The sequence below is a fragment of the Triturus cristatus genome, chromosome 7 (assembly GCF_964204655.1).
Source record: "Triturus cristatus chromosome 7, aTriCri1.1, whole genome shotgun sequence".
NCBI classification, from domain to species: domain Eukaryota; kingdom Metazoa; phylum Chordata; class Amphibia; order Caudata; family Salamandridae; genus Triturus; species Triturus cristatus.
In genome coordinates this window covers 447,956,181-447,972,021 of record NC_140590.1, presented here as the reverse complement: position 1 = coordinate 447,972,021, position 15,841 = coordinate 447,956,181, and the positions used below count along the sequence as shown (strand labels likewise).

General features: G+C 46.4%; 1 protein-coding gene across 3 annotated transcripts in view; it reads left to right on the top strand.

Annotated features, from left to right (window-relative positions):
* Window positions 1-15,841, top strand: part of SHISA6 (shisa family member 6) — a 1,379,883-nt gene that overhangs the window by 444,554 nt on the left and 919,488 nt on the right. For 2 of the 3 annotated variants that reach the window (XM_085616776.1, XM_085616778.1), the window contains exons 4-5: window positions 2,786-2,848; window positions 8,398-8,493. In XM_085616776.1, the coding sequence (XP_085472902.1) occupies window positions 2,786-2,848; window positions 8,398-8,493 (159 nt within the window). The remainder of the gene's footprint in view (window positions 1-2,785; window positions 2,849-8,397; window positions 8,494-15,841) is intronic. The other variant, XM_085616777.1, reaches the window with a different exon arrangement.

Below are 15,841 nucleotides of genomic sequence, written 5' to 3'. Positions count from 1 at the left end.
TGGCCCCCAGTTCATCTCCGACAAGTGGGTCACGTTTGCGAACAGGAATGGCATAATACTCAAACACACCTCGATATACCACCCATCCAGCAATGGACAAGTAGAGAGGTTTAACAGGGTGCTGATGGGCTCCATACAGGCGGCCATCACAAGAGGTAAAGACTGGGAAAAGGAGGTGCTCAGCACGATATGGGCATACCGCATCACCCCCACCGGAACGGGGTACAGTCCCTTCCAGATCTTACGGGGGCGGCAACCCTTTACCAAAGACAATGTGGCATGGCAGGAGAAGACCATCACCAGCAAATGGTCCCCAGCAGTGGTGCAGCACAACCTGCAGAAGGCACAACGCATCTACACGGAGCACTACAACCGCCACAAGAAGACAACAGATGCGGCGTTGGAAAAAGGGGAGTGGGTCAGAGTGAAGCTGGCCGTCCTTAAGCGGAAAGGAGAAAGCAAATACTCCCCACCCCTCAGAGTAGAAGAGGTGTATGACCGGGCGGCACTGCTCAGTGACGGTAACGTGTGGTCACACGAGCGCATGGCCAAATGCAATAAGATCTTACAGTGGCCCCGAGAGTGCACGGAAGGGGAAACCCCGGCAGAGGGGGTGATAAAGGACACAGACTCATCCGAAGGAGGCCCCGGAGAGGACATGGGCGGTGAGCAAGAGAGAGAGAGAGACAACTCAGGGAGAAGACCCTTGGGGGAGACCACGAGAGAAGATGGCGAGGTAAAAGAGAAAGAGAGTCCGGGCACTCCGAAGGGTACTGACGGAGGCCTGGCCACAGAGGGAAGCCGAGAAGGACATTCCACTCCGGTAAGACACACCCGGGGGGGAAGAGCAGTGGTGAGACCATCTAAGTTCAGAGACTTTGAAATGGACTGACCTCCGGGTCGGGGACTTTGTGTGAGTGGTGTGAAAAGGGGGAGATATGTAGTGTCGCGGTCTAGTGGACGCGCGCACTACGGAGGGACGTAGAGGCGCGTAGCGGACGTCGGACGCTACCGCGCATGCGCGAGCAGAGCGGCGCGAACGAGGGACGCGATCGGAGCGTGTTGCCCGGCGCTCTCTCCTTAGGTATCCTATAAAGTTAATAAAGGTTCTAATTGCAAGTAGAACGTCTCCAGAGAGTCTGTGGGGGGGGGAAAGTACTTACAGCCTGGCATCATTACAACATTACAGAGTCTGAGTTGTGGCGGTTGTAATGAGGCAGAGTATGCAGCTTTGAACCTTGCGGACTGGGTGCCACGTTATCTGGTGGCGTCTTGTGCCTCTGGTGCACTTTGGTATTAGAAAAGGAGCCACAGACGCTTGTGCTGCCCATTCTGTAATACAGCTTGTGCCAGTGCTCAATGTAAGCGTGTGCATTCTCATGGGGGGGCCACACCCTCATTTCATACAAGCGATATTGCAGCGGTCTCAGGGAACAGACAGCAATCCTGCTGGAGGCAAGAACAGACAGTCACTGCCTCCGCCTGCGGGGAGATCTCTGCCTCTGTAAAACTGCCCCAAATTACTGCCTGCTTTGCCTCTTTTCAGCCTCTTTCAGCACACACATTTTGACAGGTTTCTCCGTGTGAATTGTTTTATGGGAAAGCAACTCAGGAGTCCAGTAAATCTGCGCTAATGGCAATCCTTATTTGGGTGCCACTTTGGGGCCTTTTTACAAGGGGACTGCACCACCGGAACATCACTTTTTAGACATTCCTGTGGCGCAATGCCCTGCACCATATTAACAAAGCGGTATTAACGCCGCTTTGCAAATATGACACCTTTTCAGGCAGGTGTCCGCATGTAAGGGGCATGAGTGTTGCTGTGGGTGTTCCATCGCAGCACCCATTGCTTTCTGAGGATCTGCCCCAGATTTACAAGGATGTGTAAATCTGAGGCGGGGCTAAAAACGAATGCCATGCAAAAGCAGGTGTTAGACTGGCGCAATGGGGAGAAATACTTTTATTTCTCCTCGTTTTCGCTTTTTCTATGTGTGCTGCAGAATAGAAAGAGCAAAACGCTTTTTGTTCTTTCCTACCCAAAAAAATCATCAAATAATTATTTGCTACTTCTTTGTGTGCTGCAGAATGCAGCACAATAGAAGCAGCAAATCGCCAATATTGAATGTATGTGCGCAGGAAGGCATACCTTCCTGCACATAAGCAATCATTCCTGCAATGCAGGCCCCCCTGCACTATGACGCAAGGCAGCTATTTTTAGCACCAGCGTAAGGGAAAATACAGTTGTGCGTCGTATTCTTGCAAATAAGGCACATCGCAGTGTTTTTGGAATGGCGCAGCGAGGCACTGAAAAAGTTGCCGCAGCATCGAGCTGCGCCATTTCCTTGAACATATGCCGCTTTGTTTTTGCCCCTAAGTCTGGATTATCTTTGCAATGTTATTTAGGTGTAATGTAGCTAGCAGCATTATGTTCAAATAAAATATGACGATTGGTGAGATGTTGCCTGATACATATGTTCTGTAAGGGTGTCATAATCGCATTATTATACCCACATTTAAGAAACAATTAATTCGTTACTGTATCAATTCAGGCTGGAGTCAGGAATGCCATCAGGTATTTGAAAAGCACATTTTATTTTCTCTCGTGAACTATCCAATTATATTTGCCCTCATTTCATCCCCCTGGGAAAGATGAAAGGATGAGGCTGCCCAGCTGGGATTCACGCCTGGGAACAGGAAATCGTGTTATGTATGTATTCCAACCATAAGTTCAACGACATAATGCTACTTTCTAATGTCAACCCTGGGGTTAATTTCTCTCTTGCAGTGGCTCGGCGCTCCTCGGACGTGCCGGTGAGCATGGACAAAGCTCAACACGCTAACGTGCTAGGTAGGCTCCGGAAGTTGGCCTTCTGTGCTAAGTGTCCCCATGGCTGAGCGTCTGGCTTCTGTGCTCTCTCTATCCGTGCTGTGCGTCTCCTGTCGCTATATGTCTTCATCAGCTGGACCTGAGACGAGAAGGCTGACATCAGCAGGTCTGGAATGTACTGGTCCATGAAGCCCTAATTGTTTCTATAAGTGATAAATCGCCCAGCTCCTCCCTGGCGATGAAACCTTTCGGTTCTCCCTGGCAAATAAATAAGGCATTGTGTCAGTGGGTGTTATTCAGTCAGGGAAGTAGAGATCAGAGAGAGAAACGTTTCTTAAACCAGTGGAAACAGTTATGCGTTTTTTCCGAGATTTTAGGCCCATTTTGGTTCACAATCTGGGGGATCAGAGTGCTGTAACTGTGTCCTACAGGGTTCCTTTCTCACTCACAGTCATTATGAGCAGTTTTTCCAGTCCTGGGCTTTGGCATGAAAGTCTAATGCATTATTGGTCCCCCGTGTTGGTTTTGCATCCAATGGTCTAATTTGACTAACACACCTGCTAGCAATTCTTTGAAGGTGAAAAGCCCAGGAATGCAAATGGTCCCCGTAATGACGTGGAGTGAGGTAGTCGCCCTGTGTGATGTAGGAGTCAAAACTGGTCTTACAACGGGTGTCTCTAGACCTTGGAACGTCCGGGCCGCCCCTGCGTTTGCTGCCCGCGGAGGCGGCATTGAAGGGGGCCTGGGGCCTGGGGGGCTGGGGATTGCCGCCCCGAGACTGGCAGGTAAGAGCTGGGAGGAGGCCATAACCCCCAAAACTCGTGCTGCCTGAGGCGGACTGTCTGCTACGCCACTGCTACTGATGTGTGTGTCGTGGACATGGGTGGAATGTGTCATGACACCTGATGTATCTAATGTTAGAGTAGGCATGAGGGTGGCAAGAGATCACTTAAACTCAGGTGTGTGTGTTAAAATTATAACGGTGATTGCGCCCATGTTGACGCAGGAGCTTTGTAGCAGCCAACAGTAAATCATGCTCCCTCTGGAATTAACACATGCCTAACAGCCACAAACGTGCACATTAATCCCTGTTTTAGGTTTGGCATTAGCCAAGACCGTTTGATTTTATATACATATATGTGTATATATATATATATATATATAATGTTTTTACTTTTACGGGCTTTCAGCAAGCCCTCTCCATTCATTGACCTGTTATTGTGCCATTCAAAATGTTCCTTCGAGGACTAGAGCCCAAGGTACAGACTTAGTGCAATGAAGCCGTTGCCTATCTTCACTATTAGTGGCCTCATTTTGCTGCTTCACAAACAACACTTTCAGAAGAAAAACTGTTCCCTTTAGCGGAGGAATAACTATGGCAATCTGTTCTTTTTTTAGTTAAAAAATATATATTTTTGCCTGCAGCCATTTTTTTATATTAGCGAAGGCCTCGCAGCTACCCCAGCACAACAGTTTTACAAAACACATAACAAAACAAGCTTTGGCAAAGCCAAATGGGTGTCGGCCAAAGATAGACTTCTTAGCTTTGCTAGGACTTGTTGAAACTAAGGTGTTAATCGGATCGAAAAAGACATTTGATACCCGGTGGAAATAGCTCAGCGCTGGGGTGTTACTGCGCCGGCATGGGAAGGCATAGCTGTGAATGGCTTCGCTGAAATTATTGATTGACCTAGGTTTCAGAAGCCATCAGTGTGGTCAGGTAGCTACAAGTGAGGTACGGAAGAGGGGCTAGAAACACGAGGCTCTTATTTTGATAGGCATGGGTCCCTCAAGCATTGCCGTCCCAGGAGAAATATCTACTCTATTCCATTGTGTCCTCTTGGACTTGTAGCGCGCCTGGCTGCCCAGGGGCTTCCCACTGCTAAAAACCCAACATGACACCAACCGCATCTGCGTCAGGGCTCGGAGAAGGCTGGTTCACCCACAGCCAGGCTATCAGGGCCTTTCTGAAAGATCATTCTAGGTCCTTTAGACATAGTCTGATCGTCAGGAATTCCATGGTTTGGGAGCCAGTCGATCAAATGAACGTCTGCCCATCTTGATCGGATAGTGTTCGGTGCTGGCAGACGATGAGCATTGGATGATCTGAGTGGCTTACCAGGAATGCAGGGCCTGCTCAAGGGTTGTAACAGCTGGGGGACTTAGCTGTGGAGGGCTTTGTGCGCAATATCGAGTGCCTTGAACTGCACCCACTGCTCCACAAGGAGCCAGTGAAGTTCAGCCAGTGCCCTTTTGGCTGAATAATGCCTTGGGGTGTTCAGGAGGAGGCGGGTGCAGCATTTAGAATTGCTTGCAACCTTTTAAATACATAACGAAGAGATCCGAAATACACAGAGTTCACTTAGACGAGGTGTGACTTTATCAGGGCCTGAATGATGAGCCTTCTGGAAGGGAAGGGGAGAGATCTAACACCTTCCTGGGCATTCTAAGAATGCCGTAGCACCTTCCTGCACGTTTTTTGGCCTGCCAGTCCACAGGGAGGGTGTTACCAAGCCAGACGCCCGGACTCTTTATCTGTCTTAGATTGGCAGCTTCACAGGTGTTCCCAGAATAAAAATGTGTAACATCTGTAAACATCTGATGATGGAGTAACTGCAAAGGATGGGGGAACAGTATGACGTCCAGGTTGAAGTCTACTTCCTGAGACCTGTCCGAAAATTCACTAAATGCCTTAAGTTTAAAAAAAAAAATTCTCCTTTTTCACAACAGAGAATATATGTTCTTGACGTGAACATTTTCCCATGCACCCTATCTGTGAGGTTTGAGCACATTCCCCCTTCTCTAAACATACGAGCACCTGCACTAGTTTTAGAATCCAATAAAGTTAAATAAAATTATCCAAATTTCTTTTGCATTAGAAACCCAAACTACCTCTTTCATCCATTTTCTACCCTTTACTTGAGTTACCGATGCAAAACGTCCACCACATTGGCACATTTTTATATTGGAGTCAATGGCTCTCCAACGAAAATCTCGAATTTGTGACTCCGGGTGTCCCATTTAAAGAGACTTACGTTTTTGTGTATACCTGCACTGGTGTAAAATCATTTTGAATTCCGGTTAACATGCATGTGTGTAGCATGAATGAGCAGGGAATTGGTGATTTGTGTGGTCTGCTTCAGTTTTCAGGAATCTCACCCCGTAACCAGACGCACATCCTACAAGGAATGTGAATGCAGTCCTAATGCACTCACAGTCTGGGTATCTAACAAAAAATGTATCATCTAAAGTCGAAAATTAGAAGCTGCTCAATATTTGGGCAGGTAATGGACCTTCTAGTAAAAGCTGTTACCACACTGTGTGGTATCTACTGAGTGTGGTATTACCACCACATACTGACTTCGCACCTTATACTGGGGTACGATATGGAACCAGCACAAATACTAGCGGGTTATGCCTGGTGAAATGTGTGAGGATAAAGTGCAGTATGACACAGGTCGTACTCCAGCTTCGGGTGCCAACGCCACCAGGGCCTCGAATTGATGTCACTACGGCCTGTGGAGAGATGGCCTATGTAGGAATGTGTCATGCAACCTGAGACCCTAACCATGTTTCTGTGCAAACCTAACCTGCTGGACGCCAGAATGAGGTACACCAGTGTACCTTGTCTCACCTTGATGCTGCTCTCCCACATCTTAACCGCGATTTCACCCGAAAAGTCTCTCTTTAGTCCATGTTTGTGCAACGTGATTGGGCAAGCACCAGTCTTGCAGGCAGCATCAGGTAACATTTGTATGTTGTGTTTTAAGTGTGCTGTTGAGCTCTGTGCGCAAGGTTTTTAACAGTCTGTGCCTTCTCTGATTATGGCCTGTCTTGTTCGCAGTTTACACGCCCATGTACCTGTCTCTGTGGACTAACTGCTCTGTGGAACTGCTTCTGCAATGCCATCCTGTATTGTAAATGAAAGTGTATTCGTGAGATGTGTCGCTGATGGTGTTTTGTCAACAGTTCGGTGACAAGCTGCAGGCCTCAAGCCTGTTGCTAATGAAAGTCGTCAGTCTGCTGTGTTTCTGATGTTTTCACTTGTTCCATTTTCGAGAGTACCTTTACCGTGCATTTTTAAAAACATGTAACTCAACTTTGTCTTCTATCTTGCACTTCACTAGCTCTCTCTTTCACATTTGTCATATCCCTGTTTAGGGGGTAGTGGGTGAAATCACCAGGTCAAGTCGAATAGATTTGCCCATAATTCCTGATGATTCAACAACTAATGTCATGTGAGTGAATGCTAAAAGGATAGTGCGAGACTTCTGCATTGCTTCTAAAATCCCAAATAAATGACATATACATGTTTACCTTTCTGCTTTAGTTGACATTGTAGTCAGGATTTTTATGCTGAAAATATTCAGAAATCCCCTTTTCCTGCAACAAAAGTCTAGGAGTGAAAACAACACACATTGTAATGCATCAAAACTGCATAGTGAATTTAAATGCTCTTCACAGACCAGACACATGAAAGCATTTCTGGAGATGCGCTCTGTACATGCATAATGCAGAGGAAAAGGCAGATTCAGCCCTCTGTTCGAAGCGCATTTATTATTCTTTAACAGGTTCTATAGCAGAGAGAGGGATGAGAGCGCTTTACATAATAACAGCGACTCGATGGCCATACATCACTCGTGTTTACAGTCGTAGAGCCGAAAGAGTTCATAGGCGTCCTTCGAGGCGCATACTATCTTGTGCAGACCTGAGGAAGAGAAGGATATGTCCAGGGTGAATGAGTGAAGCTGCAATCACTCTGGGATTCTCCATGGCAGATCCGTGTGCAATGGCTCCTTCAGAGGTGTCTCTCAATCGCTTATGCTCTTCGGCCAAACACTGGTTACTGCCATGGTTAAAAGGGCATAATGGAAAAATATAGGTACACTTGATCATCAATGAACGACAAGAAAGCCTCATTTTAGCACCCAAAGCCTGCCTTATGCTTTGTTCCTCTTCCAGCATCACATGACAAATTCACAATATTATATTGAAACTTCTCTTCCATTCAATATTTTAGATTCACTCACTCATAAAGTTATCCAATTTTCAGTGTTCATGTCTTTGTACCTAAAATAGTCAGAACAGCCTTTTATTGGGGCAAAATGGCCTCTCACTGAGCAGAAAACTCTATCGCCTATTGGTGTACGGTGCCTCTGTGCCTAAATGTTCAATCACAGCGCTAAATAGTCTGACTCTGGTCTCTCGAAGCTTTATCTTTTTATTACCCTCATTAGGTCTTCTACAATAATGGAAAAATATATTATCAGGCAATTCTTGAACATTTCTCCTTTTCCCTATTTGCATTTAGGTGTCTCTGTCACAGCACACATTATAGGTGAATTTAAACTATTTTTCACTGGCAATCTGCCTGTGATAAGATTGGTAATCATACAGAACGCTGCTGCATAATCGGCATATGTTCTAACAAAGCACAGAGCAGCTGCAAGGCCCTTTCTCAATGAAGTGCCCTAGACCTTGTTTTCCACACAATTTTACCACATTTCACCGCATGGGAAAGCGACTGTCATTTGGATCCTACTGATACATGAATGTGCCTTTTCCACCAGGACACTACGGGAAGGATATGTATCGAGGTGGAGGACCTGATCTGCATAACTTCATCTCGTCTGGATTTGTCACACTGGGAAGAGGACATCTGAAGGGTACAGTGCACATTTCCTTCTCCTAAATATGGTTGTTGTCTAAACTGACGTGTGTGGGGTCTCTCGCGAGTGCTCCTGGAAGCTTGGGTTGGACGCTGGGCTCGGAATGCAGCCAGTGACAGTGTGATATGATATTGTTCGACAGAGAGCCTGCTGCCGGTCGAAAGGTGTTACTCACCACCGGTTTGGCGTGGCTCCTGACTTGGCGAGCAAACAGAACACACATGATGGGGTCTGCTCGACAATCCTTATGCTGTGTTTTACGTACTGTAGCCTTTGTGCAGACTCATAATTCCATGAAGGGATTAAAGTTTCGAATGTTTTATGGCAAGCCTTTATTGCTGCTTCACAGATGGTTATCAAATGGAGACACACCGTGTCGCTGCTCATGAAACGGATGGAGGTGTATAGGGGGAGAGAGAAGGGATTGTGTGGCTAGTGGTGGTCAGTTGACTGAGAAGCAAACAGTCAGATATATTGATGTGATAGATACATATTAACAAGTATACGAAAGAGGCAGAGCCACAGAGAGACAGACAGATGGGCACACAGACAGAGCGACAGAAAAATAGATAGATGTACACACAGTGATGGATGATGGAAAGGAATAGCAGGGTAGCTCAATATACATACCGATAGATAGATAGATAGATAGATAGATAGATAGATAGATAGATAGATAGATAGATAGATAGATAGATAGATAGATAGATAGATAGATAGATAGATAGATAGATAGATAGATAGATAGATAGATAGATAGATAGATAGATAGATAGATAGATAGATAGATAGATAAGAAACAAAGAGATGCACGTCAAGTTTATACATAAAAACAGGGACCCTCACAGGCATAAAAACACACATCCGTTGATTAATGAATGAAAGAGTTCTTAGGAAATGTGGTGAAATGTGAATAACATTCATAAAGTTAGCAAACGTGGGCAGCTGGTAGATTTTTTCCTGATGTTAGCATGTGTGGAATGGATAAAAAGCTAAGCTTCTCTGATGCATCCTTGCAGTGGGCACACATTTGAGTCTAAGATGAAGTCATGCTAAGTGCTTTGATCGTCGATATTTTGCGCACCCCAGAAAAGTCAGGTTATGGTTTGTCTGGTGATATTGTTTCGACCCAAAATGTCTAGGCCAGCTTTTATTTCGTGTTTCAGTGGCTTCCTCCATTTTTCATTGGAGTTGGAGGTGTTCACCTATGCACACAGTCAGTGCACATTCTGTCTACATCACAAGAAATGCTTGTGAGGCTCAGACTCCCCAGTTCACTAAAGGTCAACATTTTCTATAACACGTAACTGGATACAGAAAAATGTAGCCGCGCTGACATGAGTTCCACAGCAGTTGATATACAATAGGACTGACGTATACCGTGCGCTTTCTTCCTGGTCAAGGGCGAGCGATAACAACGGTGAAGGTCAAGTGAGAGGAACATCTGAAACACTTAGAAGCCCAGCTTCACAGGACATGATCTGAAAATCAATTGTTGGCTGGTGCATGCTCTGCTTGTAGCAATCAAAGGCAGGTATACTCGCAAGCTGTAAGCATTGCCTCCGCCATTCTAGGTTTACATTTCTTGCTTTGTTTCATTATGGTGAAAGGAGAAAATAATGAGGATGGCTGTACTTGTTATTTTGTTATTTGTATTGGTAAAGCAGTGTGAACATTCGTTTTCTGGTTCCTATGGGTGGAGAAGTGTGGCTCAATGGTTAGAGCGACAGACCCTGATGCAGAGGTCTGGCCCGGGACCAGGGTTCAATTCCCCGCCTCAGCGGGTCTTGGGCTCAAAAATTCCACGGACCTGATAATTCTCGCCTCGGTGCCTATTCCAATCATGGAGTCCCACTCTGCAACTCTGGGCAATAGCTTGCTTAATCTCCACAACGGCCCCCACAACGCTAAGGATGCCTGGCCTCCACCTTGGGGGTGCCTAGGAGTGGACGCCTCACAGGGAAAGCCAGGATGGGTTCCACAGCGGTATTTGTACAAGTGCCTTGAGACCCTTGCGGGTGAGTAGTGCGCTATACAAGTATCAATTTACATATGCATGGTAACTGAACTTTCTGTGTGGGAGTCTGACCACGCTGGCTGCTCTCAGAAAGCATGGGCATCTTTAGAGGGAGACCGCTTTCCTTATTGGGAGCCTGTAATTCATGGGAGTAAGCAGTATTGCCTCCTGTCATCTGTAATATAACAAATGATTGTACATCTAGAATTTAGATGCCACCGTATCTTGAAATAGCAGAAGATGGCTGGTCCGCACTGGGAGTCAGGCACTCTGCAGAGGGATGAAACAGATTACTCTGCCCCCAGCTTTCCCATTGACACTTGAATGTTTGTAGGGACAAGAATGAGAAATTTCACATTCCTACGAGGTGATGCTCAGTGGATGCAATTGTCCATCTACTGCACCTCATGTAATCACTACAGCGTCGAGTAAAGCATGGGCCCGCTTCTCATGCCCTTAGGTGTATTGGAAGGGTAACACTTGCTTATGTGTCACTGTATCATGCATGGATGTCCAGCTTCAGTACACAAGAGGTGAAGCAGCACCAGATTTTCATGAAACATATTAACTATACCAATGATGCCCAGCAAGACTCACTGCCTGTAAATTAGCCCCATGTGAACATCATGAAATCTGGCAAGGATATAGTGTTTGTGGGCCAGTGTTGGACCCACTTGGTGTACACAATTACACTTGCCTATCACTGTGCTTGCTGAAATGCAGCCATCAGTACATTTTCAGTAGCCCGGACACATTCCTGCACTATTGAAACGCTCATAATGCAAAGGTTGGCAGTTAAAGCGCCACTCTTCACTGCAGGTGCTCTACTAAGGGGGAGAGGCTCATTCACCATGGGAGGTGTCCCATGCAAATGAGTCCCATCTCTTGTCATTAGTGTCAACAGGGGCAGGAGGAAAACACAGAGAATAAGAGCACAATATTGATGTTTTAGGCAGATTTATTCAAGACCCATGGGGGTGCTGATAGGGTTCAAGTGGAACCATGCACACCCCAGAGAAGGCATTCAGAGGTCCACCCTCAACTGGTGTTGAGGGACCACATGAGTCCCTTTTCAACTAATTTAAACTCAGTGCTATATTAGAATTCTACACAGAAACAAACGTCCCAGGCAGCAAATTGGCCCACTTTGGAGGTGTGATTTCACATATTGTATAATATGATTCTGCCCAAATATCATCATTCACGAAAAAAGCAATTTTGCTCACTGGGGTGAACAGTATTTCTGTGTGTTATTAATGGCCTTGCCTTAACTTGTGTTCAGCCAAAGATAAATTGGTTAGAGGTATGTTTTTAAACTTAGAATCAGCAATTTCAAGTATTGGTGAGTCCCGAACTATGGGGTTGGCGGGAACCACCAGAGATCTTCCGTTTCTTGCTGTGTATTGCATGTGGTCAGAGTGGATGAGCATGTGATCTAGGCAAGTGATTTGCTAGGGGGATCTTTCTCCAATAAGAGGTTAATTTAACAAGTCAAGTACTAAGGAAAAGATCAAAATGACCAATGACTAGATTGAGAGGGGCAGATTAATTTAGATTGAGAGGGGCAGATGAATTTAAGGGATTGCCTTCCCATAGTCTAAATTAATTCCTTATGATCTTCTTTAGTAAGAATGGTTTGATCCTGATTATAAGTCTGAGTTCATCAATTATATTTCTTGCCATGAGTTTGATCTGTTTTTGAAGACTAAGTCTATTAAACCAAGAAGACTCCACTCTATTTGGAGAACTTCCTAAATAAGAAATAGAGCAGAGATGATTCACTCCTCGTTGCACATGTGACAGGCTCAATGAAAACTGGTAGAAACCTGATATTCTTTATGTTGTAGGAAGCCTACAGAAGGTGCCGAATTTATGATCAGCTTATTCAAGTTACAGAGATAAATAACCCAAGTCTTCAAGGCAGACTGTAAACTTTCTCCGACAGTCAATCAAAGTGTCTCATAAGAAATGAGACCAGCAGTCAAATAGCAGTCAGTTTACCGTCCATTGAATTCTACATAGGTTAGTGTTCTTGTAAAAGTTGTTATTAGTATAGTGTATTTCAGGAGTTGAGAGACATGATGGGCATTGACAGAATGGGTGATTGTTCTCTCTTTACAAATGTGGATTAAATGTTACATGATAACGTTCATAGATGGAGTTCTTGGTGCATTTAGGATATATTGATACGCTTGTGCCAGATTCAAAACTTTGTGAAGCATAGTGTGGATACATAGATTTTAATGAATCCCTTCCACTCACCTCATCCGCCCCCCTTGGCTGACTCGATCTTGTCAGACTATAGTCATGTAAGAAGAGGTCTTATCAAGATTCTAAATTTATGTGGTGTTGTGATAGCTGAAGAGCCTGTCTTTTAGAAGTTTTTCAGAAGTGTTGCACATTGCGGATGACTTCTCTAAAACAAGATGTTCCCACGCAGAAAAGGTAGACTGGAATAAAGACAAAAAATAAGTGAATAAAGCCATGGTGTTACAGTTTCTTATATGGCCTGTTTCTCACACATGAATTTATCTTAAAGAAATGAAAAGACAAGAGGCGTTTGGCAAAACAGCAACACATTGGTGTAATTAAACGCAGTGGCCGGGAGAGTCTCGACAGAATGCGTCTGAGGAAAGTCTCTTTGTGTATAAAGTTTTGGCTAGTTTTATCCACATCTTGTGAAGTACCATAAACTGATTTCTTCATTCTTAAAAGTCATTACAGTCGTAAATTAATAAGGATGGGCATCTGATAAAAACATGGATAGCTCAGGGAGAGCCAGTGTGGGCCTGTGTGCATGTGTCCAGATGTCTGGCTTGAGGAACGCATGATCATTACTTGTGCTGTGTACGTCGGGCTCTAATTGGCTGAGTTTTTCTATCTACATGTGGCATCTAGCTTTGTGGTATTTTTCGGGAGGGCGAGCCAAATGTATTTTATTGGGACCAGTTGCCACGGACCTGTTTGCCGCGCCACTCGTCGTAGGCGCGCCGGAGTCTCGCCTGAGTTAAGCCCGTCTGCGCCCGTCCGCGGCCTGCCGGGCCCAGGGCCCTGGAACGCTGCTCCTGCCCTCACTTATTCCGCTGCTACACTCAGAGCATTACAGCACTGTCCTTGTGCTCTCCCTTCTGCTGCTTGGGATCGCCTAGTGTCTCTTGGCATCTTGGCTGACACACTTTCACCCCCACTCACTTATCAGGCTCTGTCTGCCCCGACCCAGCCTGAGTCTCGGATTCGTATACTCTATCTCAACACACGTTCCCTCCCTCAACACCATTCTGACATATTTCTTCTCCTGACAGTCGAGAACCCTGATGTCCTGCTGCTCACCGAGACTTGCCTATCTGACCTTTCCCTTCCCGATATTCTGGCTGCTCTGCCTCCTAGCTATTATATGCTGAATGCCAATCGGCCTTCAGCTCGTCGCGGTGGAGGCGTGGCAGCAATCATACGCAAAGATCTCAAATTCATTGCGTCCTCTTCGCTCTGCCTTCCAGAGGTTGAGAATCTTGTCATCAGCCTAGCTTCCGAGGCTGGAGCCCTGACTCTCATTGTTCTGTATCGTCCTCCTACCCCTATGCCTTTGTTCTCTGCTGCTCTCAGCGAACAGCTTGCCGCCCTGATGACTGCCTCCGCTCGTATCGCCATGTTTGGCGACTTTAATTACTGGTATAATCAGGCTGACGCCGGCCCTCATGCTACCGAACTGTTTGAGGCACTCCTCAGCTTGAATTTGACCCAGCATGTCACTACTCCCACTCACACCGGGGGCCACATCTTGGATCACATCTGGTCGATGGGGGTATCGCTCTCTTGCCCGATCATCTCTCCATGCATCTGGTCAGACCACTCGCTGATCGAGACCTCTATCTCGGTGAAGGGCCCGGTCAGACTTCCGCCTTTGGAGGGTGGGGTCGCTAGGAAATGGAATGCCCTTGACCTTCCTGCCTTCCTCTCTTTCCTTGCAGAAACTTTACCCCCTCCTAGTAACAGCTCAGGCGTCAACGCCTTGGACGCTGATATCATCCATTGGCTTACGACAGCCAGCGACCAATTCGCCCCCACCTCTCGGTTCCCTCGCTCCCGACATAGCAAGTCCCACAAATGGTTCAACTCAGCTTTGAAATCTCAACATCTTGAGCTACGCCAAGTGGAGCGTAGGTGGAGGCGTAATTACCTCAGCACCGACAGGGAGGCGTACATGCTTGCACGTAAGGAATATAAAAAAGCCATCATCACCACTAAGGCTGCCTTCGTCTCCAAGAGAATACTAACTGCCCCTAACAAATCCAAGGAGATATTCAAGGTTCTTGCTGAATTAACATCAGACGCCAGGACACTCCCCAATCAGGCGCCTTCCGCTGAGTCTTGTGATGCTCTGAACTCCTTCTTTATTGATAAGATCTTGATAATCAAAAATTCTATTCCTCAGTCTCCCTCTCTGGCCACTGTCGTAGCCCCCTCCATTAATGCTTCTACTCTGACTTGTTTCCCCTTCCTCGACCCCGAATCCCTAGCAAAATTGGCCACACGTGTGAAATCTGGCTCCCCCAAAGACTGCTGCCCTCCTTCAGTGCTTTGCCAGATCTGCCACACTTTCCACACAGTGTTCTACCCCTACTCAATGCCTCTCTCAGCTCTGGAACAGTCCCCAGGTCGTTCAAGGAGGCCATCCTGGTTCCTCTGTTGAAAAAGCCGGGCGCGGACCCATCGATCCTCGCAAATTATCGGCCCATCTCCATCCTGCCCTACTTGTCTAAAATCCTAGAGGCACATGTCACTGCCTGCCTCTCGCAATTCATTGAGGAATCCAACTTTTTAGAATGAAATCAAGCCGGCTTCAGACCAGCCCACTCCACCGAGGCTGTTATTCTCGCCGTGCTGGATAACCTCAGAACTAACGCCGACAGAGGTCTCTCCCAGGCCCTGGTCCTACTGGACTTGTCGGCTGCATTCGACACGGTGGACCATGCCATCTTACTCCACCGTGTCGAGTCAGCAGGAATCCATGGGCTCGCTCTGACCTGGGTCAGGTCTTTCCTTGAGGGAAGATCTCAAGCTGTCAAACTGGGCCCTTTTACAGCTTCCAGCACCCCGTTGCTCTGTGGCGTCCCCCAAGGATCATCTTTGTCCCCCCTCCTTTTTAATTTGTACCTTCAACCCCTTATTCACTCCCTGGGTAGGTGGGACGTCACCGTGTTTAATTATGCGGATGACTTACAAATTATCTTCCCTCTCACCTCCCCTGACGCCATCATTAATTTCCAAATGGTCATGCTACACATCCAGCACTGGATGAATCAAAACCAACTGAAGCTCAATCCAGGA